A 24,038-nucleotide genomic window follows, 5' to 3' on the forward strand; every position below is an offset into this window, starting at 1 on the left:
GCTTTTTCCTATGCCTGTTCCTATTTCCCTAAGACTATTATTCTGTGGGGAGAAACAATGGCTAGAGTCAGCATCAGGAAGAGCTGGGATAGCAGAAAGAGAGAAAAGCAGTCGTCTCATTCTTTTTTTTTTTTTTTTCAGCTTTACTGAGGTATAATTGACAAATAAAATTGTAAGGTATTTAAAGTGTACAATGTGATGATTTGATATATGAATACGTTAGGAAATGATTCCTCTCACTGAGTTAGTCAATTAACATATCCATCACCTCACACACTTACTTTTTTTTGGTTGAGAACACTTAAGTTCTCTCTTACCAAATTTCAATTATACAGTGTTATATTTAGTTACAATGTTATATATTAGATACTCAGACTGTATTCATCTTATAACTGAAAGTGTGTTGAGTGAGCAGAAAGGAGATGAAAGATTGACTCTGAATACAAACTGCACTCTGTTTAGATTGAGGTGACTGAGCCTGCCTGTCCTATACCTTCTACTGGTCAGAATCACCAGGGACACTAACATTGAGTAGAGGTAGTCTCTTCATTTCTTTATACTTAAGAAAAGTCTTCTCCCTAGCTTTATTAAAGAGATCCGGAGAACCATGTTCATTGTTGTTTTATTTAGTGATATACATTGAAAGGTAGAAAACATGGGATATACCCACAGTCATAATATAACAAGGCTTCATTATAGTTTCAATTTTTTCTACAATTTCATGGAATTATGGTGAGCAAATTATTTTGAAAGGAAAGCTTACTGAGATAAAACAGCACTGTACTGCAGTCAACTAAAGCTATGTACATATGCATACTCTATTTATTTATTTATTGAGGTAAAATAGCACAGCAAGGTTAAGAAAAATGGCTAAGCTCAACACAGGCTTAACAATGACACTGAAAACCATTTTACTAGCATAAAGGCCTCCAACATGCTGGTATTAACCTATGGATAAATATTTAGACTGTTTATATTTTGCTCTCTTTGTCAACTAAGCCAAAATAAACATATTTTAAGGCAACCTTTGGAAATGTCAGCATTTCTTATTTTTATCTCCTTGTGGTTAATGCTATTCACAGTGACAATTAAAATATTGAACAATGAAGGACAAAGATTGGCAAATTCGTCTTGAGAACATCTTATTCTCTTACAAATTTTGTCTCTAACATACAGAAAAGTTAAATTTTTCAACAACCTTCAACTTCTGGTTTTGAGAAGTAACATTGGTGCTTTTTGGCCCATATGTGCTTACTCAAAGCTATGTGTTACAGATTTTCAGTGTTCAGAAAAGCATCTATACAAGTCTTACTGCTATTTAAAAGAATCAGGAAATGAGAACTTACAGAATACAAATTGTCCCGGCTGCAAGCTATTCAACACTGCTGCTCACTTCCATCGTGTCTTTGGAAAGGTAAACTACCCAGTATACAAGGTTAAATCCTGCAAATGCAACTGGGAAGAGAATCCGAGAATACTGATCTATTTTACTGGTGCCTCCAAAGGCTGGAGAGAGTGGTGGGGGTGTGACAGGTGTTGATTGTAAGATAGGAGCTCTAGTGAGGACTTTGCTGGCCTCAGGGGATGGAACTATTGGCAAAGTCAGAGAGGTGATTCTTTTCTTCAGATGATACTTGGAATCAGGATGCTGTAGGGAAAAGACATAACTATTCAGCCTAGGTAAAAGACTAGAGATCACTTAGTTATTCACATTTTCACCATGGACAGATATTTATTGACTACTTACTATGTAAGATAAAATATTAGCAAATTCCTTTTTTAATATTAGCAAATTCTTAATAGTATTTGATGGTGCTACTTTTCCAAGAAAATGATAAAACAAATTTAAAAAAATGATTTGCTGTCATCCAACATCCTATAATCTCATATATCAGCAATTGATGCCAAGCATATTCCACATCCCAGAAACTGTGTTGACCATTGGGCCATTAGTGAGAGATGAACCAGGTTGTAAAGGCTTATCCATCCCCTTCTCCTCCCTGGTTATGCATAAGCCTATAGGGCAATGAATGTGGGAAATGAGAGGGGATTTCAATTTGGAATATATGGACAATTAGTTAATACAAGAAAACATAGCAGTTCAGTTAGTTGATATCATTCTTCTAGACTACATCCTCATCTTTACACATTCATAAATTTGAACCATGCTGAGATAACAGCAACAAAAAATATTAAGGTGCTCATGTATGTGGAAAGCCAGTGACAAAGTACAAATACCCTTAAACTGAGTGGGATGACTGTTCATCCCTTGAACTGCCTCTTAAGTCCAGAAGTTCTATATTGAGAGCTTTCTGCTTCCCATTCAGAACTTCTCCACTTGTCTTGTCTCCCTAAGTCACCAAAAAAATGATTCATTTACTGACCTCAGAATTGTTGTATGTTCTTTTTTTATCATTAGAAATCATAAGACAACCATTTTTAGTCCTGAAAGGGATATTTAGCACATTAATTGTTAGGTGAAAAGACTAAGGCCAGAGAGTGGAGCTGGAAATGTCTTGCCCATAGTCACACAGCTAGTAATAAACTATACTGGTCAATTTCCATGCTTGTTTCATCATCCCCACATTTTCTTGTCTTCACTCTAAAGTATTGGGTCTAGTTCAGAGACTCCAATTCTGTTTGCTTTAGACTCCTTTCATAATGTTGGAGACTAGAGGACTTTGTTCTGATTTGCATCTTTTCTTGTCTATATCCTGTAATAGTCACTCTCCTGTGACCAGGTTGTCCTTGCTGGGTCTCTGCCTTCAAACACTTGCTGTACATTATCTCTGCTCTTGTAAAACTGCTTTGTTTTCTCCCTGGCAGCAAAATCACCACTTTGATGCCTGGCAGGGCATGTTACTCACGTGGGCAGACTCCCGTGGCTTTAGCCAGCAACCCCGCAGCAATAGGATGAGGCAGCCACCTCCCCTGTGCCGGTTGAGCCACAGGACCAGAATGACCTGCTGATGTGGTGACATTTGGAGTGCGAGAAACAACAATTCCAAGAACCTCTTCTCTCTATATTCCCCTTTTGAATTTTGCTGTTTGATTTGTCATGGAATACACTGAATATCTAAGTAATAATCGTCATCATTGAGAGTTCAAGCCCAGTGTGCATTTAGAGGCCATGGGAAAATCTCTCTCTTCACCAAAAGCAAAAATGAGTCTCTGTAGTCAAGTCTGATTTCTCATGACCCTGGTGAGTTGCAAGGAAAGAATATCTTTATTTGTTATGTGTTGGCCCAGTATTGTGCTAGGGACTCTTGACATAATTAAATAAATCACAGGTCTTGGTGGTAGAAGATAATTTAAAATAGTAGAGGGCTCAGTCTGCTGATCTTAGGAAATAAGTGACACTTTCTACTAAAAACATGTGACAGCTAAAGACTACTGTGCCCAGGGTCACCAGTCAGTGTGTGGATAGGACCACAGTAGTGGTATTTTGGTCTCAGTGCATGCTGCCTGTCTCAGAGAATAAACATAACACCTTCTTTGGTTTCTGTCATGTATCTCAGACTCTAATTTGAATTTTCAGCCATTAACTATGTTACTGAAATACTCTCCACCTGAAAGAACAAAATGTGTTACTGTTTCATTTTCTAAAAAGAGTTATCCTCCTCCCAGATACATAGATTATTAAAATATTTTACTCTAATAAAATTTCTAAGGATCATGATGGAGTAAAATGAGGGCAAGCCTTTAGAGCAGATACTTTTTCTAAACTCATCTTGATTTTTTTTTTAAAGATTTTATTTATTTATTTGACAGAGACAGCCAGAAAGAGAGGGAAGACAAGCAGGGTGAGTGGGAGAGGAAGAAGCAGGCTCCCAGCGGAGGAGCCTGATGTGGGGCTCGATCCCAGAACGCCAGGATCACGCCCTGAGCTGAAGGCAGACGCTTAACGGCTGCGCCACCCAGGCGCCCCTAATCTCATCTTGATTTTTAATAGCATGCAGTGCCTGTGTTTATTTCTTTTTTTAAGGAGAAAGAGGGCAGACACGAAAAAGTTCATTGAGTCAAAAAAGTGATTATAAAATATAATCTACCATAAAGATGTAAGGCATTGTTTTATCCCCCCCTCATTAGAGCTGGGGGGGGGAGTTAATTGTCAATCTTTTGGCATTGTCACAATGTCACACGTGACTTAATAAGAATTACCAAATGACCCTTGTCCAGAGTTAAGCAACATCACTCAAAGCACCATGAAAAATTTAATGGCATTAACCTGGAATGAAAGATCCCCTACAACAGGATTACCCCTTTCCTCATCTACTTCTCCAAACAATCTTTATGAAGGGTTGCTTAAGAGTTAAGAGGACAAGAGAGTCAGAAAGCCCTCGATTACAGTTCCACATATACTACTTACTTGCTATATGAAGTTCCCATCTTTAAAGCTAAGGACAATATTACTTTCTCTGTAAGTTTTTCTCTTCTTTAAGAATTTGAGAAAGAAAATGTAAGGTATATATTTACAGATAAGATAGATGGATAAATATTAGATATATATAATATATATCATAGATATACTATAAAGAGAACACTTTACTGTCTACTTAGCTGTTATAATTTCTTCAGCTATTATCACGTTCTTCCTTGTAAATATTATTTCTGTTGTGCCTCATCTCCTTTCCTGACATGAAATCTCCTTATTGGTAGAGGGCATATTATTCTCAAGTATAAGCATTCCACGTGCCTAGTCAGTGCACAGAACATAGTATGTGCTTAATAAGCATATGCTGAACCAACAAATGAATGAAAATCTAAATATTTCCAGGATTTCTTAGAGAAAGTTTTGTGATTATTTTACATTATATTTTAGTGTATTGTTTCATATTACAAGTACCATATCTAAACGCTTACAATTGACAAGCACCACAGAACACTTTGCACACATTATTTTGCCTATTCCTAGAAAAAAAAAACTATACTGTAATATTATTATTTTCATTTTAGAGATGAGCAAATGAAGTCTTTAGCAGGAAGCTCACACAGTAACTGGCAGTGCCTGAATGTAATCACTCTCAGATGCTGAAGATCACACTCTTAATAAGTATTATGGTTTCTTCCCATTGGCTTTAAGGTTCAGGGCGTGGCTTCTCAAACACAGAATGATTGGCATTTTGGGTAGGATACCCCTTTGTTGGGAAAGATTGTCCTGGACACCACAGGATGTTGAGCAGCCTCCCTGGGAACTACTTCTATCCCCAAGATGCCTGTAGCATCTCCCTCCCCAAAGTGTGACAACCAGAAATACCTCCAGACATTGCCAAATATTCTCTGTGGAGAAAAGTCACCTGCCACTGAGTGTCCCTGGCTTAGAGCTACAGCTGTCTCACTGTCCAGCAGCAATTGGGGGCGTTTCTAGCAGGCAGCAAATACGCTATGCTCAAGGAAGTGCAAGGGGCCTGGCCTACCCACTTGCTGAATCATCAGCTCTTGCATAATTGGGAATTGGCAGTACAAGAAACTGGACTCCAATTTAGAAGAATCACATTGAATTTCTGAAGTGAAAAGAAAGCCAATTTTGCAAGCCATTCAAGATACAGGTTTGCATCAGACCCCGCCTGTTCTATTGTAAGCCCAGCAGCTTCAGCTGATGGTAAAATAGGTTTTTGTCAGAGTCCAGATGAGGGCTCAGCTTGGGGCTGTCACTGTTTTGAGTGGAACACCTGTGGTTTTGAATTTTTCCAGGGCTCCCCTGCTGCTGAATGCCATCCTGCTTTGGGTATTTATAGAGCATTGCTTTGTTTTAAGTAAGGCCATATTGCAAAGGTACTTTGAGTCAAACTGGACTTTATGACAATCAATTATTTGATGTAAAGATAAGACATTTGGAAAGTACTTAAAGCAATTTTGATACAACATTTAGTGAGTCTAATATGTTAAAGAGGAGGGGGCAATGGGTTAACTATCAAGAGAGATATTCTAACCAGGGCTGCATTACCCAGGGGACAAACAAAGCATCTGTTTTTAGAACCAGCAAACAGGGGCACCAAATATAAGAGAAATTTGAAAACATTTGGTACTTGATATTTTTTTAAAACTATTGTATTAATTATTGTGGAGGAAATAAGAATTTTAAATCAAATTTTCTTGCATCTAAGTAATAGCTGATAGAATTGGGACAGAGACGATTCCAGAATTTCTACAAAGAAGCAGCAATCTGGTGGGTCAGTGGTCGTAGGTACATGTCTGGAAACCATATTGGAATGTTTGGAGGGTAAAGAAGGGAATATTGGATGGGGATTTGATAGAAGGTATGGGGAAAGAACTAACCACCTACACCCTTCATCTAATCCACCCTACCCTCTCTAAGTTATGAAATAGGATAACCATGGTGAAGGGACTCAGAGTCACTGCTGGGCTTAATTCAACCCTTAGTTCTACAGAGTGATGATAGTATACAAAGAAATCTTGGCAATATTTGGAACACGGGAGGTAAATCTTTCAGTGTTCTATGCTTCATATCTCTCTACATAGGCGGAAGGCAACATGGTGACGACCAGCAGATCATCCCAACTTTGAAGAAAATATAGGAAGGATATGTGTTATTTCCCTCTCTATTCCCGAGTTGCTAGCAACTGACTTAGTGTTTCTGGAACAGGACAAGGCTCATCTTTTTGTTTTCAGCTGAGGCAACACTTCCTACAGGATGGTGATCCCTCCAGCCTGTGTTAGGTATTCTTGCATGGCTCTTCTTTAGCCCTTGTACGTCTCTAACCACAGCCTTTATCACAATGTATTGTTATGGCTCATTGGTTTGTCTTTCTTCCTGTTCAGCAAGAAGCTTGTGAGGGAAGAGGCCATACTGATGTCACTCACTAATGAATCCCCCAGCATTTTACAAGGGACATGGATCATAAGAGCATTTAACAAGTACTTGTAGTGTAATTCAATGAAGACATAGGTACTCAATAAATGGGTGCCAGATGAAAGGGAAAAAAAATTAATGGATAAATAATGTAATCAGTATAAATATAATTATTGTCCTGACTAATGAAATTTTGGCCAATTTTGTTTGTAGATAATTTACCAAGAACATGACACCTCCTGTGAAAAAGAAAAGCCACATTGGATGTGTCGATGGGTGGGGGGAATTCATTCTTAGGAACATAGTAATGAAGGCTTAGACCCTTAAAATAATAAGGAATTAGCAAAACATCCAAAAAGTGACTGAGGTCCAAATTGGGTCTTACACACAGAGTAAGTATACCCCAGACACATAATAATTTATGAAACATGAAGATAAGAATAACTCTCTAATGCCAAGATAGCATACCAGATAAAAACAATAAAGAAAGGTACTTTATAAGCAGGAAAGAAGCTGTGGATAATTTCTTCTCAAAATCTAAAAAAACAAAACAAGATAGTATCTAGTTCCAAATGCCTTAAAACCAAAAAGATCATTAGTCTACCAAGGACTTCTGAGGATTTAGTTTTAGATGTCTCTTCAAGTTTGAGTACTAGATTTAAAAGTCTGAATTTCTTCGTCATTATTATATTAAATTTCAAGGTCAAAATCAAAGTGATAAACTTTTTCCCATATTCATTTTAAGTAGTTTCTTGTGAAAAGCAATGAGGACATTAAAATACAACTTAGAATCATACGAAACATCTCATGCACTTAATTTTATTTCAACCTCTCCACATTGGTTTGCTATTTCAATGTCCAACTTACTCAAATAACGTTATTTTGATTACAACTGAATAAGTGTTTTTAAATGTCATGGTATTTGAAAGAAAAAATGGCCTAACAATCATAATATACCATTGTGTTGTATAAATTGAAATGTGTAATTTATGTTTGTTCCTCTACATTATAAAAGGTAAATTGCCAAGGTTTGACATGAATAAATAAAATGTAAATGTTCTATGTAATCATCTATATTTATTTTTGATACCTACAAGGTTTGTATTGTTAGGTTTGCTTATTTTGGTTTTTATTTTTACGCTTTAACTTACCCTTTCAGAAACAAAATGCTGCTTTTCATTGCCTTAAAATGTTTTAAGTGAAGCCAGGTTTAGAAATACAATTTTTCTTAAGAAAAAGGGTCAACTTGAAAGAAAAAAATACTTTGAGATGATTTAAATGCATTTTTTTTATCCAGCTTCCCAAAGGACCTGCTCGTTATATGTTACTATTTTAGAATTGTAGAAGATAGCTTATATGAAGACCTGAGATCTTAAATTCCATCTTATTAATAAATTATATCTTTAAAATAATAGACAAAGAGAATGCTAACTCTCTATTCTTTCTCCAAGGATTTGAAATCATATTTCTGTCAGTAATACATACTTCAAAAGAGCTGAAGTAAAGAAGTTGGTCTTTCTTTTTATCTCAATATCAGATCAATGAACATATTCAAAATCATTGGACTTATTTTTTTAACTAGTTTCTCATGAATTTCTCTTTTTGTTTTTACTGCATTTCTGGAAGGAAACTGTTAAACTGAGTATCATATTCTGATAAGTATGAATTCTTCACTTATAGATATATGTTAAGATACGTGACCATTGGGCAATATGTTGATTATATGCCTATATAAATACAGATGGCTTATAACGTAATTACTTATTTTTACAAACATAAACTAATTCTCAAAAATATTTTCTGAAAAAAAATTATGTTCAAGTGTTTTGGATTGAGTTTTCGGACTAGCATCCTTTTGCTATAAAATTTATATTTTTGTGGCCTTTCAAAATGCACAGGGATACAGAAAACATCATTAGGCCAAGGGAAAAATTTTGGGAATGACCTCACATTCTGAAAATGTTTTATCTTGTGGTGTGCACTCTTTAAATATCAGCCTTCGAGAAATTGTTGGGGAGGGGATTGTCTCTGCCTCTGTAAATCTGTGTGTATGGGACTTCTGCAATCAATTCCTAGTTTTTCTACCAGCTAGTAACTAATGTTTCGCCTCTCCGAGACACTGTTTTTGATTTGTAAGCAGAGGTAAGTAGTCTGGATCACTGGATGGCAAACTTTTTTTTTTTTTTTGAGAACTAATTTAAGGAAAAAAATCTTAAATTATATACTTCCACTTATGGGAATGGCCTTATCCTATTCCTTGGAGAAAATATAGATTCTCAAACAAGTTTCTTAGTATATCAAAAGAGAAGTTTTGATAAGAAACTATCATCTTTTTACCCAATAAATACTTGAGTATTTGAGAATAAAACACACATAGCTTTGTAATTTTTATCATTAACGTTAACCAGGGATTAGCTGAACTGCATGTGGTTCTGTTATTTGGACATGTTCACAAGAATTGATTATAAAGACATTTTTAGTTCAAAATGTCAGCAGTACTTGATTTTACATAGCAAAATTTTCTTCTTTACAGCAACTACTTTTTGGAATTTGCATTGACATAAAAATGTATATTTGTCAATCAATTCTATAATCCATTAAAGAAGTGTGTGCAGCTGAACTGTTGTGAAAATTTACTCATATGTGAAATTGAAATTTGGGGGCACATTTATGACCCTTGAATTATTAATGCCATCATTTGTTTCTTTTCCAAAAAAACCTCTGAGAACCAGAACTTAGCCACGGCAAATCTAAACTGAATTTTATAGGTATTTATCACTGATTATAAGTCTTTGAATAAAAACACATTTAGATACATATATTTAATATACAAGTGTGAACATGGGAATGTTTTCATGAAAATCAAAAACCTTGCTTATGACTCAGCATTTGAAAAACCTAATATTCACATCTTGCCTTCATGGAATAAAGTAGCAAGCAGATTTCTAACAAAAATTGTCCATTCTATAGGAGTCCCTGTTTATTTCCCTCAGACTCTGAAGCCTCATTAGGAACTTTTTTTTTTCACTTTTTTCTCCCTAGTTGGTATAAGTAAACCTGTTCAAAGGAAACATCTAAAGGCTGAGAAGAATGTTCTCATCTCCTCTGAGAGCTTGGAATCTGCTAGTACCAGTGAGGATGATAAAAGAAGAATGCCGAAAGTTTAGAGCAAAGATAAATGAAGAATTGTTGCTTGTTTTTTTGCTATGAAGTTGGAAAAGAAGTTGGCCTTGGAATCAGAAGTATGTAACTTGTGCTCAACTAATAGTACTTTTGGACTACTTAGTTGTGTGTGATCACTGTCGCCTGCCTTTTCCTATATTGAAGGGTAATATTAGAAAAGTAAACAATTACCAAAACAATCCCGGCTTCCAACGGTTCGCTCGCTTTTGATATTGTCACTGGGGGTGAGGCTGCAATCTGTGCCCTCCGTTTGGCCTTCTGTGTCTGAAGATTGGTAAAGTAGTTGACAGCCGCAAACTCAATAAGAGCTGAGAAGACGAAAGCAAAGCAAACAGCTATGAACCAATCCATGGCGGTTGCATATGAGACTTTCGGCAAGGAGTGCCGGGCACTGATGCTTAATGTGGTCATGGTTAAAACAGTGGTGATCCCTAAAGTGAAAAGGAATAAGAAATGCAGTATTAGCACTTGGAATCCAATAACAACAACATCAAATGAGAATGTGCCGGGGGGTAAACACTCTGCAAATGTAATTTCTGTTCTTGTTTTATAATTGTTCACAATTATTATCATAGGTATTACCATTTTTGTCAGTTGCAGTACCTAGGATGGTGCCATATACACCATAGTTGCTCAAAAAAGATTTTTGATTTGATTTAGTTTAATTATTGTAAAGTTTAACTCAACTCTAAGTGTTTACTTCTTAAGGAAATTTACAGCAAATTATCACCTAAGTACTAAAACCTTGAATTCTTGGTCAATTTGAAGAGCTGATACTACCTACCAAATATTTAAGAAGTCTATTTGGTATGAATAGTAAACATAAAATTAGGTCTCTCAAATTTATAAAAAATTCTAGCTTGGTTTTAAGGTAAAATATTTACTCATGAGACAATAATTTCCTCACTCAAGTCACCAGCAGTTTTATATCTTGTGTAATAGTTAGGGAATATATGTAATTTGAAGATGGTCAACATCATTATGTAGATATTCTATTATAATTTGCAGAATGATATCTATTTTAATATAGTAAATTAAAAAGTCAAAATTCATCTGAGATTTCAGTTCAACTCAGGTCTTCCCTATGAACCTCTTTAAATGTATAATCATGAAAACTCAGAAATAATTGGATTTTGTTCTTGATGATATTTTCCATTACAGCTCTTTTTCTCAAAACTAGTAATGATTCTACGTATCATAAATGGAACTCAATATTTAGGTTGAACCATGGGAAATTGTTCATATTTAACTACTTTTAGATCTAGAAAAATGGCAGTTTTTTATGGTTCAACCTAATAAAAGCAAGATATCATTTATATATTAGGTATAATTTGTATATTAGTTTTCAGTATCTTAGCCTTTCTTTTCATGGATTTACATGACAGTTTTTAGTTTTCTGCTTTTCCTTAGTTATGAAAAAGCAAACTGAGATTTAAAAAAAGAAAGAAAAAAACTCCTAAATAGGGCACATGAAAGTCATAGGAATCCAGCCAGAACTCTTACCAAGACAAATTTTTTTGTGGATTCACCACACAGCTTGGGATAATGTAAGGATCATTTAATATCATACATATGCCTAAATGAGGTAGGAGTCTATTTCCTTTGTGGATTGAAAAACTTCACTAGTGTGAATATTCCCTGAACATGTGCAAGCAATAAGAGCTGGAGGATGAGTGGAAATATAGCCAAAGAGTGAAGCATACCAAAGACAGTTCTGGCCGGGACAGACTCCTTATTAATCCAGAAAGACACCTGGGAAAGAATGACCGTCATAATGCAAGGAGTGTATATCTGTATCATGAAGTAGCCCATCTTCCTTTGCAAGTGGAAATAAACTGTCATTATTACGTATTCACCTGTTGGAAAACACGTATATCAGTATTATTGCTGTTGACAATGTGCAGAAAGAATGTGGCTGGAAATAAATCTTTCAGATCTTTAAATTAACATGGGCTGGAAGAAAACAAGTAAAGGCATATTTTTCACTGTATGACAAAGATATTTGATCAAACAGGATAGATACATCAGTTTTTGGTCGGGTTCTTTGTGTCGTATACATGCAAAACTACTTACTCCAAGGTTACACAAATCTTTATATGCACATGGTTTCAAAATAAATTTTAAAGAAAGCCACTCATCACTTCAAAACAGTGTAGCTGAGGATGGCTAATGCAAAGAAAGAAATAGATATTTTGAAAATGTGCACAGGAGTCACCTTGCTGGATTACAGTCACGAACTGGTCTAATTCTTACCTGTGTTAGATTTAATTGTCTCACTAGATACTGTTTGTCCAATCAGATCGTACTGGAGGAGACTTGAAGATTCTTCTGGGACTTCAACTGAGTAAAGTGGTCCTTTTTTCCATGTATATATGATTTCACTTTTGGGGTAAGCATCTGAATTTTTTAAACAAATTAAACATAGCAGTGAATCCGACTAGTTGTGTTTTTTTTCCCCAAAGGAAATTTTGTCCATGTAAAAAGGAAATATAAACGTAAATTTTCTTTAATGTTTTTCTTTAATCTGGGTGACTAAAATCTCCAACTATTTACAAGATTGAAGGTATGATTAAGTAAGTATATTCCTGGAATCACACTGAGAGTATCATAGTAATATTTCTCTTTTGCTTTCTGGTCTCTAACTACAATCAAATAATTATATATATGTATTTTTTTAAGACTGCTGCCTTTATTTATTTATTTAGACTTATTTATGTATTTCAGAGAAAGGGGTGGGGGAGAGGAGCAGAGGGAGAGGGAGACAAGTAGACTCCCCACTGAGCTCCGGGACTCCTGAGGTGGGGCTCGATCCCAGGACCCTAAGATCATGACCTGAGCTGAAATCCAGAGTTGAACGCTTAACCAGCTGAGCCACCCAGGTGCCCCAATAATTATATATTTTGAGTGCATTATTTGATTCTCAGAAGTTTTTTGTAACTTACAACTCCCAAACTTGAGTGGACAAGCATGCCCATCCATAGGAAAGTTAACCAGCCTCATGGGACAGTCAGCATTGATGGTAAGCCTAGGGACATTGAAATAAATGGTTCCAAGTTAGTATGATGGACAAATCATTTGGGTTAAAGGAAGCTGGACTGGGGAAGCCTCACCTCATGGTATATAAAATGGTTCCATTCTGCATTATTCTGAAGAGTTTATTAGGGGTTGTCATATTGTGCGCAATTGATTTTTTGCCATTCCTGAAAAAAGTGTCAGGTGTCCAGATTTTACTGACCATCAAGTTATTCAAACTCAAAATCTCAGTTGGCCCCCCGAACTTCAACCTTTCATCAGTCCAAGTCTGGCGGAAGAAAACGTCCATTGTATATTCCTAAGAGAAAATAAGATATTCATGCAAGCTGGAAAGAGAGTTTATTAAGAATAGTTTATTCACTAGCTTATATTCCCAATTCTAAAATGTAAGAAATAAAACATTTTATGATAATAACCTATCAGAGAAACTGTGATTTCAGTAAATTATTTTTTCAAGCTCAAGATAGCTCTGTGCTGTGCAAACCTCCCTCCTCCACCTTGACCCTCTTCGACATTCTTCCTCTTTTCTATCAGTCATCCACCTCTCCATTTATTGACCTATCAATTTCCCTCTATTAATTTAGAAGAAAAATATGAAAAGATTTACAGTCTAGGTTTTGTGCTGGCCTTCCTACCATTACTTAGTCTAACCATTCCCCTCAATAACTTGTTCACTTTCAAAGGTGTCTCCAAACACCATGGTACCATTTAGCAAACTTCCAAGGACAAGTAAGCTTTGCTTGATAAGTGTACTCTGGCTGCACATCACAATCATTTTATATTATTCTTGGAGAATATAAAAGCAAATGTTACTATGATTACTCAGAGCATCATTTAAGTATGCATAATTAAAATTTTGAGTTTTAATTTGTGGCTTTTATGAAATAACATTAGAAATCTTAAGAATTATGGTGAGAGCCATTGCAAAAGTCAATGATAAATAGCAGCTTGTAAGTATATCAAAATATTGCCAATAATTGCTTTGTCTACTTTATGTGTTCCTGTATAAGACCCATTACTACAAGTTGTGATTAGATTTTCAAAATATAATTTGACACACAGTATATCCATATAATAATGATCCAGGCTATAACAAATCTCCACTGTACAAATATACTTAAAAAATGAGACACATACATAAAATGAAGTCCCAAGCATTCCCCAGACTTCAATAATATAGTTTAGTATGGTTGTGATTATTTACGCTTGGGGTGAGTCAGTACTCAATGAAAAATATGATAGTAAAATAATTGAGGATTCTGGATAATGCTGACTCTCTTTTCTTTCAAGTCTTAAGACATTTATCTCTTAAAGTCCTTCTCCCTCTCCTTCACTTCCTCATTTTCTTTCTTACTTTTTCCCCTCCCTTCCCCTTTCCCTTCTTTTGGTAACACCATCCTTTTTTTCTTCCCTTCTTGCTTCTTTCTTTTCTTGTCAACTCAAAAATCAGAAGATAAAAAAGTTTCCAAAGATTATTTATCCAGATCTACATTTCCCTAATAAACTTTAATGACTCAACTATTTAAGAGTTCATTTTGATTTTAGTATTTATATTTACTTTTAGGGGGAAATGGTATGTGAGAACTGTGAACAAATATCACAACGCACTTTGTTCTAGAAGACTAGTTCAGATTTTCATTACCACTTACTATAAATACTCTCTTATGAATCCTACAGCCATCTGTACCTGGAACAGAGTTCCCAGAACACCTACTGGTCCATTCGCAACACAAAAGGTACAAAGCACTAGCTTTTCCAAATGATGCCTTTACTGTTTTAATAAAATATACTGAAAATGATATGCTGCAGAAAACAGCTATATTTTAAGTTTCATGGATACTCTCAATATACTCTTATGTGACATATCATCTTTGTTGATTTTTCTTTTTTCTATTCTAAAAATTTACCAGGACTTCATAAAGATGGGGGGAGAACTTATCTTTGTAGAAAAGAATTGGTGCATGATATGTGGCCAGAAGAGAGAATATAATCTTAGAAAGTCCCTCAGGTTAAAGTGTTCAGGCAGAGCCGTTAGTGAAATGTGAAGGCGATTAAACCAGTAATCTGCTCTAATGACCATGCCTTCCCAGCATGAGCACACATATTGCATTAGGACTCTGGACCCAAGCTCAAGAGAGTGTTAGTTCTGGGACTCTGCCCTCCCCCCAATAAGTAAAATTACCCTCCTCATTCAGAGCTCACTCACCATCTCCACATCTGACACGGGCCCAAAACTGGTCACATAAATGTCTGTTTTGACTTCAGTGACAGCACCTGAAATTAGCCCGGAAGAATGGGAGCAAGTATCACCAGTGATTTTAAGGACACTGAACTTAATGACCCTACCACAAAATCCCTTCTCAAGGTCAGAACCTGCAATCCATCCTAAAAGAATTCAGTAGCAGGAGCCCTTGGGTTTTTCAACTCTGAAAACTCATACCAGTTGCATTATTCTGAAATTTTTCTGGTCAATTTGGAGAATTAAAGGAATGGAAAAGAACTAAGTTAGCATTCTCCTAAAAATTATAATAATAACTAACACATCTTGATCGTTTTTGGGGGGACAAATGCTTAGAAAAGTGGTTTAGATAGAGAATCTCATTCTATTCTCACACAACTCTATGAAGCGAGCACTGTTCATATACCCACACTACAGCTGAAGAAGCTGAGGCTTAGAAGATTGAAATAACATGCATAGAAGGTCACAAACAGAGGAAGGGACAGAGACTGGGTAGGAACACGTGGCCTCTCCCAGTACCCCTGCACCTTACCACTCTGCTATCCTTATGAAGCCTCTGGGTCTTGGAACAGAGGGAAGGGGGAAGGAGGGTACAGATGTTTGTTTTAGTAAGGATGCTGCCTCTCACCTCCAAACCCCGGCCGCAGCCGATTGTCATAGCCTTCAAGCAAGTTGTCCAGGATACGACTGATGTTTTTGGAGTAGAAGTTTCCTTCATCTTCAAGTTTCCCTAGGGTATTTTCTGCCCTGTAAGTAAACAGTCCACGATCCTCACTCCCGGGCTCAGAGAGAATAGGCTGTTCAAACTACTCATCTACCCCACCACAAATACATGCCACAACACCCAGGCTTCTTCCATGATTTGGTACAGCAGTCACCCAGCGGGTGTGTGCTTTCGCTTTCCTCTGCACTAAGAGGAAAAATAAGAAAATCTTACTCACCATAAGATAACGTACAGCCAGGGCAGAGGCGATGCCATCCTGTAGTGCACTGCAATGCCCAGTTCACCCTCCTGCTGGTTTCTCCTCCCTCTAAACAAGCCCCCCTCCGCCAATCAACTAGAGTAATCTTCCAGACCCCTCATATCTCTTTTCCCTTGTGCGTCCAGCCAGTTATCCGTAGATGAAGAGATTGCCAGCAAAACTTTGACGGTGCCCCTTGCTCTCTTGTTCTTGCTTCTGCCTTTTCATGTGGAACAAGGTGGCTTGTGGTCTTAGACTACATCCTGATGGACACAGCCTCTTCTGGTGGACTCACTTGGGAAAGGAGAGTCTGAAGGGACAGTGTCTGGTTGGAGAACAGTGACAATAATCGAATAAGGCATCAGGGGAGATTAGAAGGAAGAAATCCACGGCTAGTTTTGGCNCCTTCTCCCTCTCCTTCACTTCCTCATTTTCTTTCTTACTTTTTCCCCTCCCTTCCCCTTTCCCTTCTTTTGGTAACACCATCCTTTTTTTCTTCCCTTCTTGCTTCTTTCTTTTCTTGTCAACTCAAAAATCAGAAGATAAAAAAGTTTCCAAAGATTATTTATCCAGATCTACATTTCCCTAATAAACTTTAATGACTCAACTATTTAAGAGTTCATTTTGATTTTAGTATTTATATTTACTTTTAGGGGGAAATGGTATGTGAGAACTGTGAACAAATATCACAACGCACTTTGTTCTAGAAGACTAGTTCAGATTTTCATTACCACTTACTATAAATACTCTCTTATGAATCCTACAGCCATCTGTACCTGGAACAGAGTTCCCAGAACACCTACTGGTCCATTCGCAACACAAAAGGTACAAAGCACTAGCTTTTCCAAATGATGCCTTTACTGTTTTAATAAAATATACTGAAAATGATATGCTGCAGAAAACAGCTATATTTTAAGTTTCATGGATACTCTCAATATACTCTTATGTGACATATCATCTTTGTTGATTTTTCTTTTTTCTATTCTAAAAATTTACCAGGACTTCATAAAGATGGGGGGAGAACTTATCTTTGTAGAAAAGAATTGGTGCATGATATGTGGCCAGAAGAGAGAATATAATCTTAGAAAGTCCCTCAGGTTAAAGTGTTCAGGCAGAGCCGTTAGTGAAATGTGAAGGCGATTAAACCAGTAATCTGCTCTAATGACCATGCCTTCCCAGCATGAGCACACATATTGCATTAGGACTCTGGACCCAAGCTCAAGAGAGTGTTAGTTCTGGGACTCTGCCCTCCCCCCAATAAGTAAAATTACCCTCCTCATTCAGAGCTCACTCACCATCTCCACATCTGACACGGGCCCAAAACTGGTCACATAAATGTCTGTTTTGACTTCAGTGACAGCACCTGAAATTAGCCCGGAAGAATGGGAGCAAGTATCACCAGTGATTTTAAGGACACTGAACTTAATGACCCTACCACAAAATCCCTTCTCAAGGTCAGAACCTGCAATCCATCCTAAAAGAATTCAGTAGCAGGAGCCCTTGGGTTTTTCAACTCTGAAAACTCATACCAGTTGCATTATTCTGAAATTTTTCTGGTCAATTTGGAGAATTAAAGGAATGGAAAAGAACTAAGTTAGCATTCTCCTAAAAATTATAATAATAACTAACACATCTTGATCGTTTTTGGGGGGACAAATGCTTAGAAAAGTGGTTTAGATAGAGAATCTCATTCTATTCTCACACAACTCTATGAAGCGAGCACTGTTCATATACCCACACTACAGCTGAAGAAGCTGAGGCTTAGAAGATTGAAATAACATGCATAGAAGGTCACAAACAGAGGAAGGGACAGAGACTGGGTAGGAACACGTGGCCTCTCCCAGTACCCCTGCACCTTACCACTCTGCTATCCTTATGAAGCCTCTGGGTCTTGGAACAGAGGGAAGGGGGAAGGAGGGTACAGATGTTTGTTTTAGTAAGGATGCTGCCTCTCACCTCCAAACCCCGGCCGCAGCCGATTGTCATAGCCTTCAAGCAAGTTGTCCAGGATACGACTGATGTTTTTGGAGTAGAAGTTTCCTTCATCTTCAAGTTTCCCTAGGGTATTTTCTGCCCTGTAAGTAAACAGTCCACGATCCTCACTCCCGGGCTCAGAGAGAATAGGCTGTTCAAACTACTCATCTACCCCACCACAAATACATGCCACAACACCCAGGCTTCTTCCATGATTTGGTACAGCAGTCACCCAGCGGGTGTGTGCTTTCGCTTTCCTCTGCACTAAGAGGAAAAATAAGAAAATCTTACTCACCATAAGATAACGTACAGCCAGGGCAGAGGCGATGCCATCCTGTAGTGCACTGCAATGCCCAGTTCACCCTCCTGCTGGTTTCTCCTCCCTCTAAACAAGCCCCCCTCCGCCAATCAACTAGAGTAATCTTCCAGACCCCTCATATCTCTTTTCCCTTGTGCGTCCAGCCAGTTATCCGTAGATGAAGAGATTGCCAGCAAAACTTTGACGGTGCCCCTTGCTCTCTTGTTCTTGCTTCTGCCTTTTCATGTGGAACAAGGTGGCTTGTGGTCTTAGACTACATCCTGATGGACACAGCCTCTTCTGGTGGACTCACTTGGGAAAGGAGAGTCTGAAGGGACAGTGTCTGGTTGGAGAACAGTGACAATAATCGAATAAGGCATCAGGGGAGATTAGAAGGAAGAAATCCACGGCTAGTTTTGGCATGAAATTAGCAGGGCCCTGTGAGGAAATCTGGAAAGCAGTGGCATCTTGCTGATCGAGGTTATGTTCCAATGGGCTCAGCATTTATTATTTCTGTGGTTCACAGAAGGATTCCTACACAGCTCTTACCGCTTAAAAAGTCTAACAAATTGAGATACTTTTGGGTTCTTTTTCTGATTTCATCAGCTTTATTGCATCAGACACACCTTTCCCCTGCATTTAAAAATTGTCCCTCATTATTCTTTGAAAAGCATTTATTATTCACTTGAACAACACCTGGCTGTTCTGCTACTGGGTTAATGTTTTTTGTTTAAGTACTTTGCTGATCCTTCTTAAGATATGACATCTCAAGCTAAGACATAAATGGGTCCTACCACTATCTATAGAAACTTGGCCAGTTTCATGGATGTTGCNTTAGAAACTTGGCCAGTTTCATCGATGTTGCCTATGAGAGACAATCCGGAAATAGCTGATTAAGGTTCCCCATATAGAAATACAGTAAGAATAAAGCATCCATGGACATGGTTAATGATGATGTTGCTGGCACTATTTCACTAGGCTTGCCACAGGTCAAAAGCAAAATGTTTGAACCCAAGAAATAGCATTCTCTGCCTAGTCTGGTAGATGGAAGCTGAAGTAAAAGAAATCACTTTAAGCCTTAAAATTTTAATCTTTAAATAAATAATTAAAATAATAAAGGAAAAGCATTGTGAATCTCTCANTTGAAGTAAAAGAAGTCACTTTAAGCCTTAAAATTTTAATCTTTAAATAAATAATTAAAATAATAAAGAAAAAGCATTGTGAATCTCTCATATACACACATACACATACACACACACACGCACACACACACGTATGTATTCAGGAGCATAAGAAAAAGGAACAAGTATCTCACATGACCATCCTTCTGCCAGATCTACAAAATATTCACCCAGTTCACAGTCTGTATCTTCAGAATGTAAATTCAACAAAGATAATGGTTACTATTTCAGACATATAGCACAGTCTTAAGAGTCATTTCTGAATACAGGACATAAATTATTTGAGGAACATTTCAATAAATTATCTCTGACTAAAAAGAAACAATAGAAAAAGGGAAGACTGCAAGATTTCTGTAAAGTATTTTTTTTTAAGATTACTGAATCTCACTGTTCTATGGAATTTTTTGGTTATTCATCAAAACCCCCAATACCCTCCAGTATTCCTGGTAAGTGGTATTCAGCATCTGTTTTCTTACATTGTTTTACTTGTGCTAAGCTGAAACCTGCATCCTGGTCCTGGTCCTCACCTTTGAAACCATACACAATAATTTGTCAGGGAAAGACCACATGGCAGCCATTTNAGAAGGTCACAAACAGAGGAAGGGACAGAGACTGGGTAGGAACACGTGGCCTCTCCCAGTTCCCCTGCACCTTACCACTCTGCTATCCTTATGAAGCCTCTGGGTCTTGGAACAGAGGGAAGGGGGAAGGAGGGTACAGATGTTTGTTTTAGTAAGGATGCTGCCTCTCACCTCCAAACCCCGGCCGCAGCCGATTGTCATAGCCTTCAAGCAAGTTGTCCAGGATACGACTGATGTTTTTGGAGTAGAAGTTTCCTTCATCTTCAAGTTTCCCTAGGGTATTTTCTGCCCTGTAAGTAAACAGTCCACGATCCTCACTCCCGGGCTCAGAGAGAATAGGCTGTTCAAACTACTCATCTACCCCACCACAAATACATGCCACAACACCCAGGCTTCTTCCATGATTTGGTACAGCAGTCACCCAGCGGGTGTGTGCTTTCGCTTTCCTCTGCACTAAGAGGAAAAATAAGAAAATCTTACTCACCATAAGATAACGTACAGCCAGGGCAGAGGCGATGCCATCCTGTAGTGCACTGCAATGCCCAGTTCACCCTCCTGCTGGTTTCTCCTCCCTCTAAACAAGCCCCCCTCCGCCAATCAACTAGAGTAATCTTCCAGACCCCTCATATCTCTTTTCCCTTGTGCGTCCAGCCAGTTATCCGTAGATGAAGAGATTGCCAGCAAAACTTTGACGGTGCCCCTTGCTCTCTTGTTCTTGCTTCTGCCTTTTCATGTGGAACAAGGTGGCTTGTGGTCTTAGACTACATCCTGATGGACACAGCCTCTTCTGGTGGACTCACTTGGGAAAGGAGAGTCTGAAGGGACAGTGTCTGGTTGGAGAACAGTGACAATAATCGAATAAGGCATCAGGGGAGATTAGAAGGAAGAAATCCACGGCTAGTTTTGGCATGAAATTAGCAGGGCCCTGTGAGGAAATCTGGAAAGCAGTGGCATCTTGCTGATCGAGGTTATGTTCCAATGGGCTCAGCATTTATTATTTCTGTGGTTCACAGAAGGATTCCTACACAGCTCTTACCGCTTAAAAAGTCTAACAAATTGAGATACTTTTGGGTTCTTTTTCTGATTTCATCAGCTTTATTGCATCAGACACACCTTTCCCCTGCATTTAAAAATTGTCCCTCATTATTCTTTGAAAAGCATTTATTATTCACTTGAACAACACCTGGCTGTTCTGCTACTGGGTTAATGTTTTTTGTTTAAGTACTTTGCTGATCCTTCTTAAGATATGACATCTCAAGCTAAGACATAAATGGGTCCTACCACTATCTATAGAAACTTGGCCAGTTTCATGGATGTTGCCTGTGAGAGACAATCCGGAAATAGCTGATTAAGGTTCCCCATATAGAAATACAGTAAGAATAAAGCATCCATGGACATGGTTAATGATGATGTTGCTGGCACTATTTCACTAGGCTTGCCACAGGTCAAAAGCAAAATGTTTGAACCCAAGAAATAGCATTCTCTGCCTAGTCTGGTAGATGGAAGTTGAAGTAAAAGAAATCACTTTAAGCCTTAAAATTTTAATCTTTAAATAAATAATTAAAATAATAAAGGAAAAGCATTGTGAATCTCTCATATACACACATACACATACACACACACACGCACACACACACGTATGTATTCAGGAGCATAAGAAAAAGGAACAAGTATCTCACATGACCATCCTTCTGCCAGATCTACAAAATATTCACCCAGTTCACAGTCTGTATCTTCAGAATGTAAATTCAACAAAGATAATGGTTACTATTTCAGACATATAGCACAGTCTTAAGAGTCATTTCTGAATACAGGACATAAATTATTTGAGGAACATTTCAATAAATTATCTCTGACTAAAAAGAAACAATAGAAAAAGGGAAGACTGCAAGATTTCTGTAAAGTATTTTTTTTTAAGATTACTGAATCTCACTGTTCTATGGAATTTTTTGGTTATTCATCAAAACCCCCAATACCCTCCAGTATTCCTGGTAAGTGGTATTCAGCATCTGNGGTACAGATGTTTGTTTTAGTAAGGATGCTGCCTCTCACCTCCAAACCCCGGCCGCAGCCGATTGTCATAGCCTTCAAGCAAGTTGTCCAGGATACGACTGATGTTTTTGGAGTAGAAGTTTCCTTCATCTTCAAGTTTCCCTAGGGTATTTTCTGCCCTGTAAGTAAACAGTCCACGATCCTCACTCCCGGGCTCAGAGAGAATAGGCTGTTCAAACTACTCATCTACCCCACCACAAATACATGCCACAACACCCAGGCTTCTTCCATGATTTGGTACAGCAGTCACCCAGCGGGTGTGTGCTTTCGCTTTCCTCTGCACTAAGAGGAAAAATAAGAAAATCTTACTCACCATAAGATAACGTACAGCCAGGGCAGAGGCGATGCCATCCTGTAGTGCACTGCAATGCCCAGTTCACCCTCCTGCTGGTTTCTCCTCCCTCTAAACAAGCCCCCCTCCGCCAATCAACTAGAGTAATCTTCCAGACCCCTCATATCTCTTTTCCCTTGTGCGTCCAGCCAGTTATCCGTAGATGAAGAGATTGCCAGCAAAACTTTGACGGTGCCCCTTGCTCTCTTGTTCTTGCTTCTGCCTTTTCATGTGGAACAAGGTGGCTTGTGGTCTTAGACTACATCCTGATGGACACTCAGCCTCTTCTGGTGGACTCACTTGGGAAAGGAGAGTCTGAAGGGACAGTGTCTGGTCGGAGAACAGTGACAATAATCGAATAAGGCATCAGGGGAGATTAGAAGGAAGAAATCCACGGCTAGTTTTGGCATGAAATTAGCAGGGCCCTGTGAGGAAATCTGGAAAGCAGTGGCATCTTGCTGATCGAGGTTATGTTCCAAATGGGCTCAGCATTTATTATTTCTGTGGTTCACAGAAGGATTCCTACACAGCTCTTACCGCTTAAAAAGTCTAACAAATTGAGATACTTTTGGGTTCTTTTTCTGATTTCATCAGCTTTATTGCATCAGACACACCTTTCCCCTGCATTTAAAAATTGTCCCTCATTATTCTTTGAAAAGCATTTATTATTCACTTGAACAACACCTGGCTGTTCTGCTACTGGGTTAATGTTTTTTGTTTAAGTACTTTGCTGATCCTTCTTAAGATATGACATCTCAAGCTAAGACATAAATGGGTCCTACCACTATCTATAGAAACTTGGCCAGTTTCATGGATGTTGCCTGTGAGAGACAATCCGGAAATAGCTGATTAAGGTTCCCCATATAGAAATACAGTAAGAATAAAGCATCCATGGACATGGTTAATGATGATGTTGCTGGCACTATTTCACTAGGCTTGCCACAGGTCAAAAGCAAAATGTTTGAACCCAAGAAATAGCATTCTCTGCCTAGTCTGGTAGATGGAAGCTGAAGTAAAAGAAATCACTTTAAGCCTTAAAATTTTAATCTTTAAATAAATAATTAAAATAATAAAGGAAAAGCATTGTGAATCTCTCATATACACACATACACATACACACACACACGCACACACACACGTATGTATTCAGGAGCATAAGAAAAAGGAACAAGTATCTCACATGACCATCCTTCTGCCAGATCTACAAAATATTCACCCAGTTCACAGTCTGTATCTTCAGAATGTAAATTCAACAAAGATAATGGTTACTATTTCAGACATATAGCACAGTCTTAAGAGTCATTTCTGAATACAGGACATAAATTATTTGAGGAACATTTCAATAAATTATCTCTGACTAAAAAGAAACAATAGAAAAAGGGAAGACTGC

The 24,038-nt window shown here is 37.8% G+C and overlaps 1 protein-coding gene across 1 annotated transcript; it reads right to left on the reverse strand.

The window, feature by feature from the left end:
• Positions 1-1,367: 1,367 nt before the first annotated feature.
• On the reverse strand, positions 1,368-16,248 carry GABRA6 (gamma-aminobutyric acid type A receptor subunit alpha6). The gene is made up of 9 exons (XM_002912519.2): positions 16,211-16,248; positions 15,898-16,016; positions 15,237-15,304; positions 13,108-13,328; positions 12,940-13,022; positions 12,251-12,394; positions 11,701-11,853; positions 10,169-10,428; positions 1,368-1,648 (listed from the first exon to the last, which is right to left on the reverse strand). Exons 1-9 carry the CDS (start codon positions 16,246-16,248, stop codon positions 1,373-1,375), a joined length of 1,362 nt encoding a protein of 453 aa, XP_002912565.1. The 3' UTR covers positions 1,368-1,372.
• Positions 16,249-24,038: the final 7,790 nt, after the last annotated feature.

Source organism: Ailuropoda melanoleuca, chromosome 3 (genome assembly GCF_002007445.2).
Source record: "Ailuropoda melanoleuca isolate Jingjing chromosome 3, ASM200744v2, whole genome shotgun sequence".
NCBI lineage: Eukaryota > Metazoa > Chordata > Mammalia > Carnivora > Ursidae > Ailuropoda > Ailuropoda melanoleuca.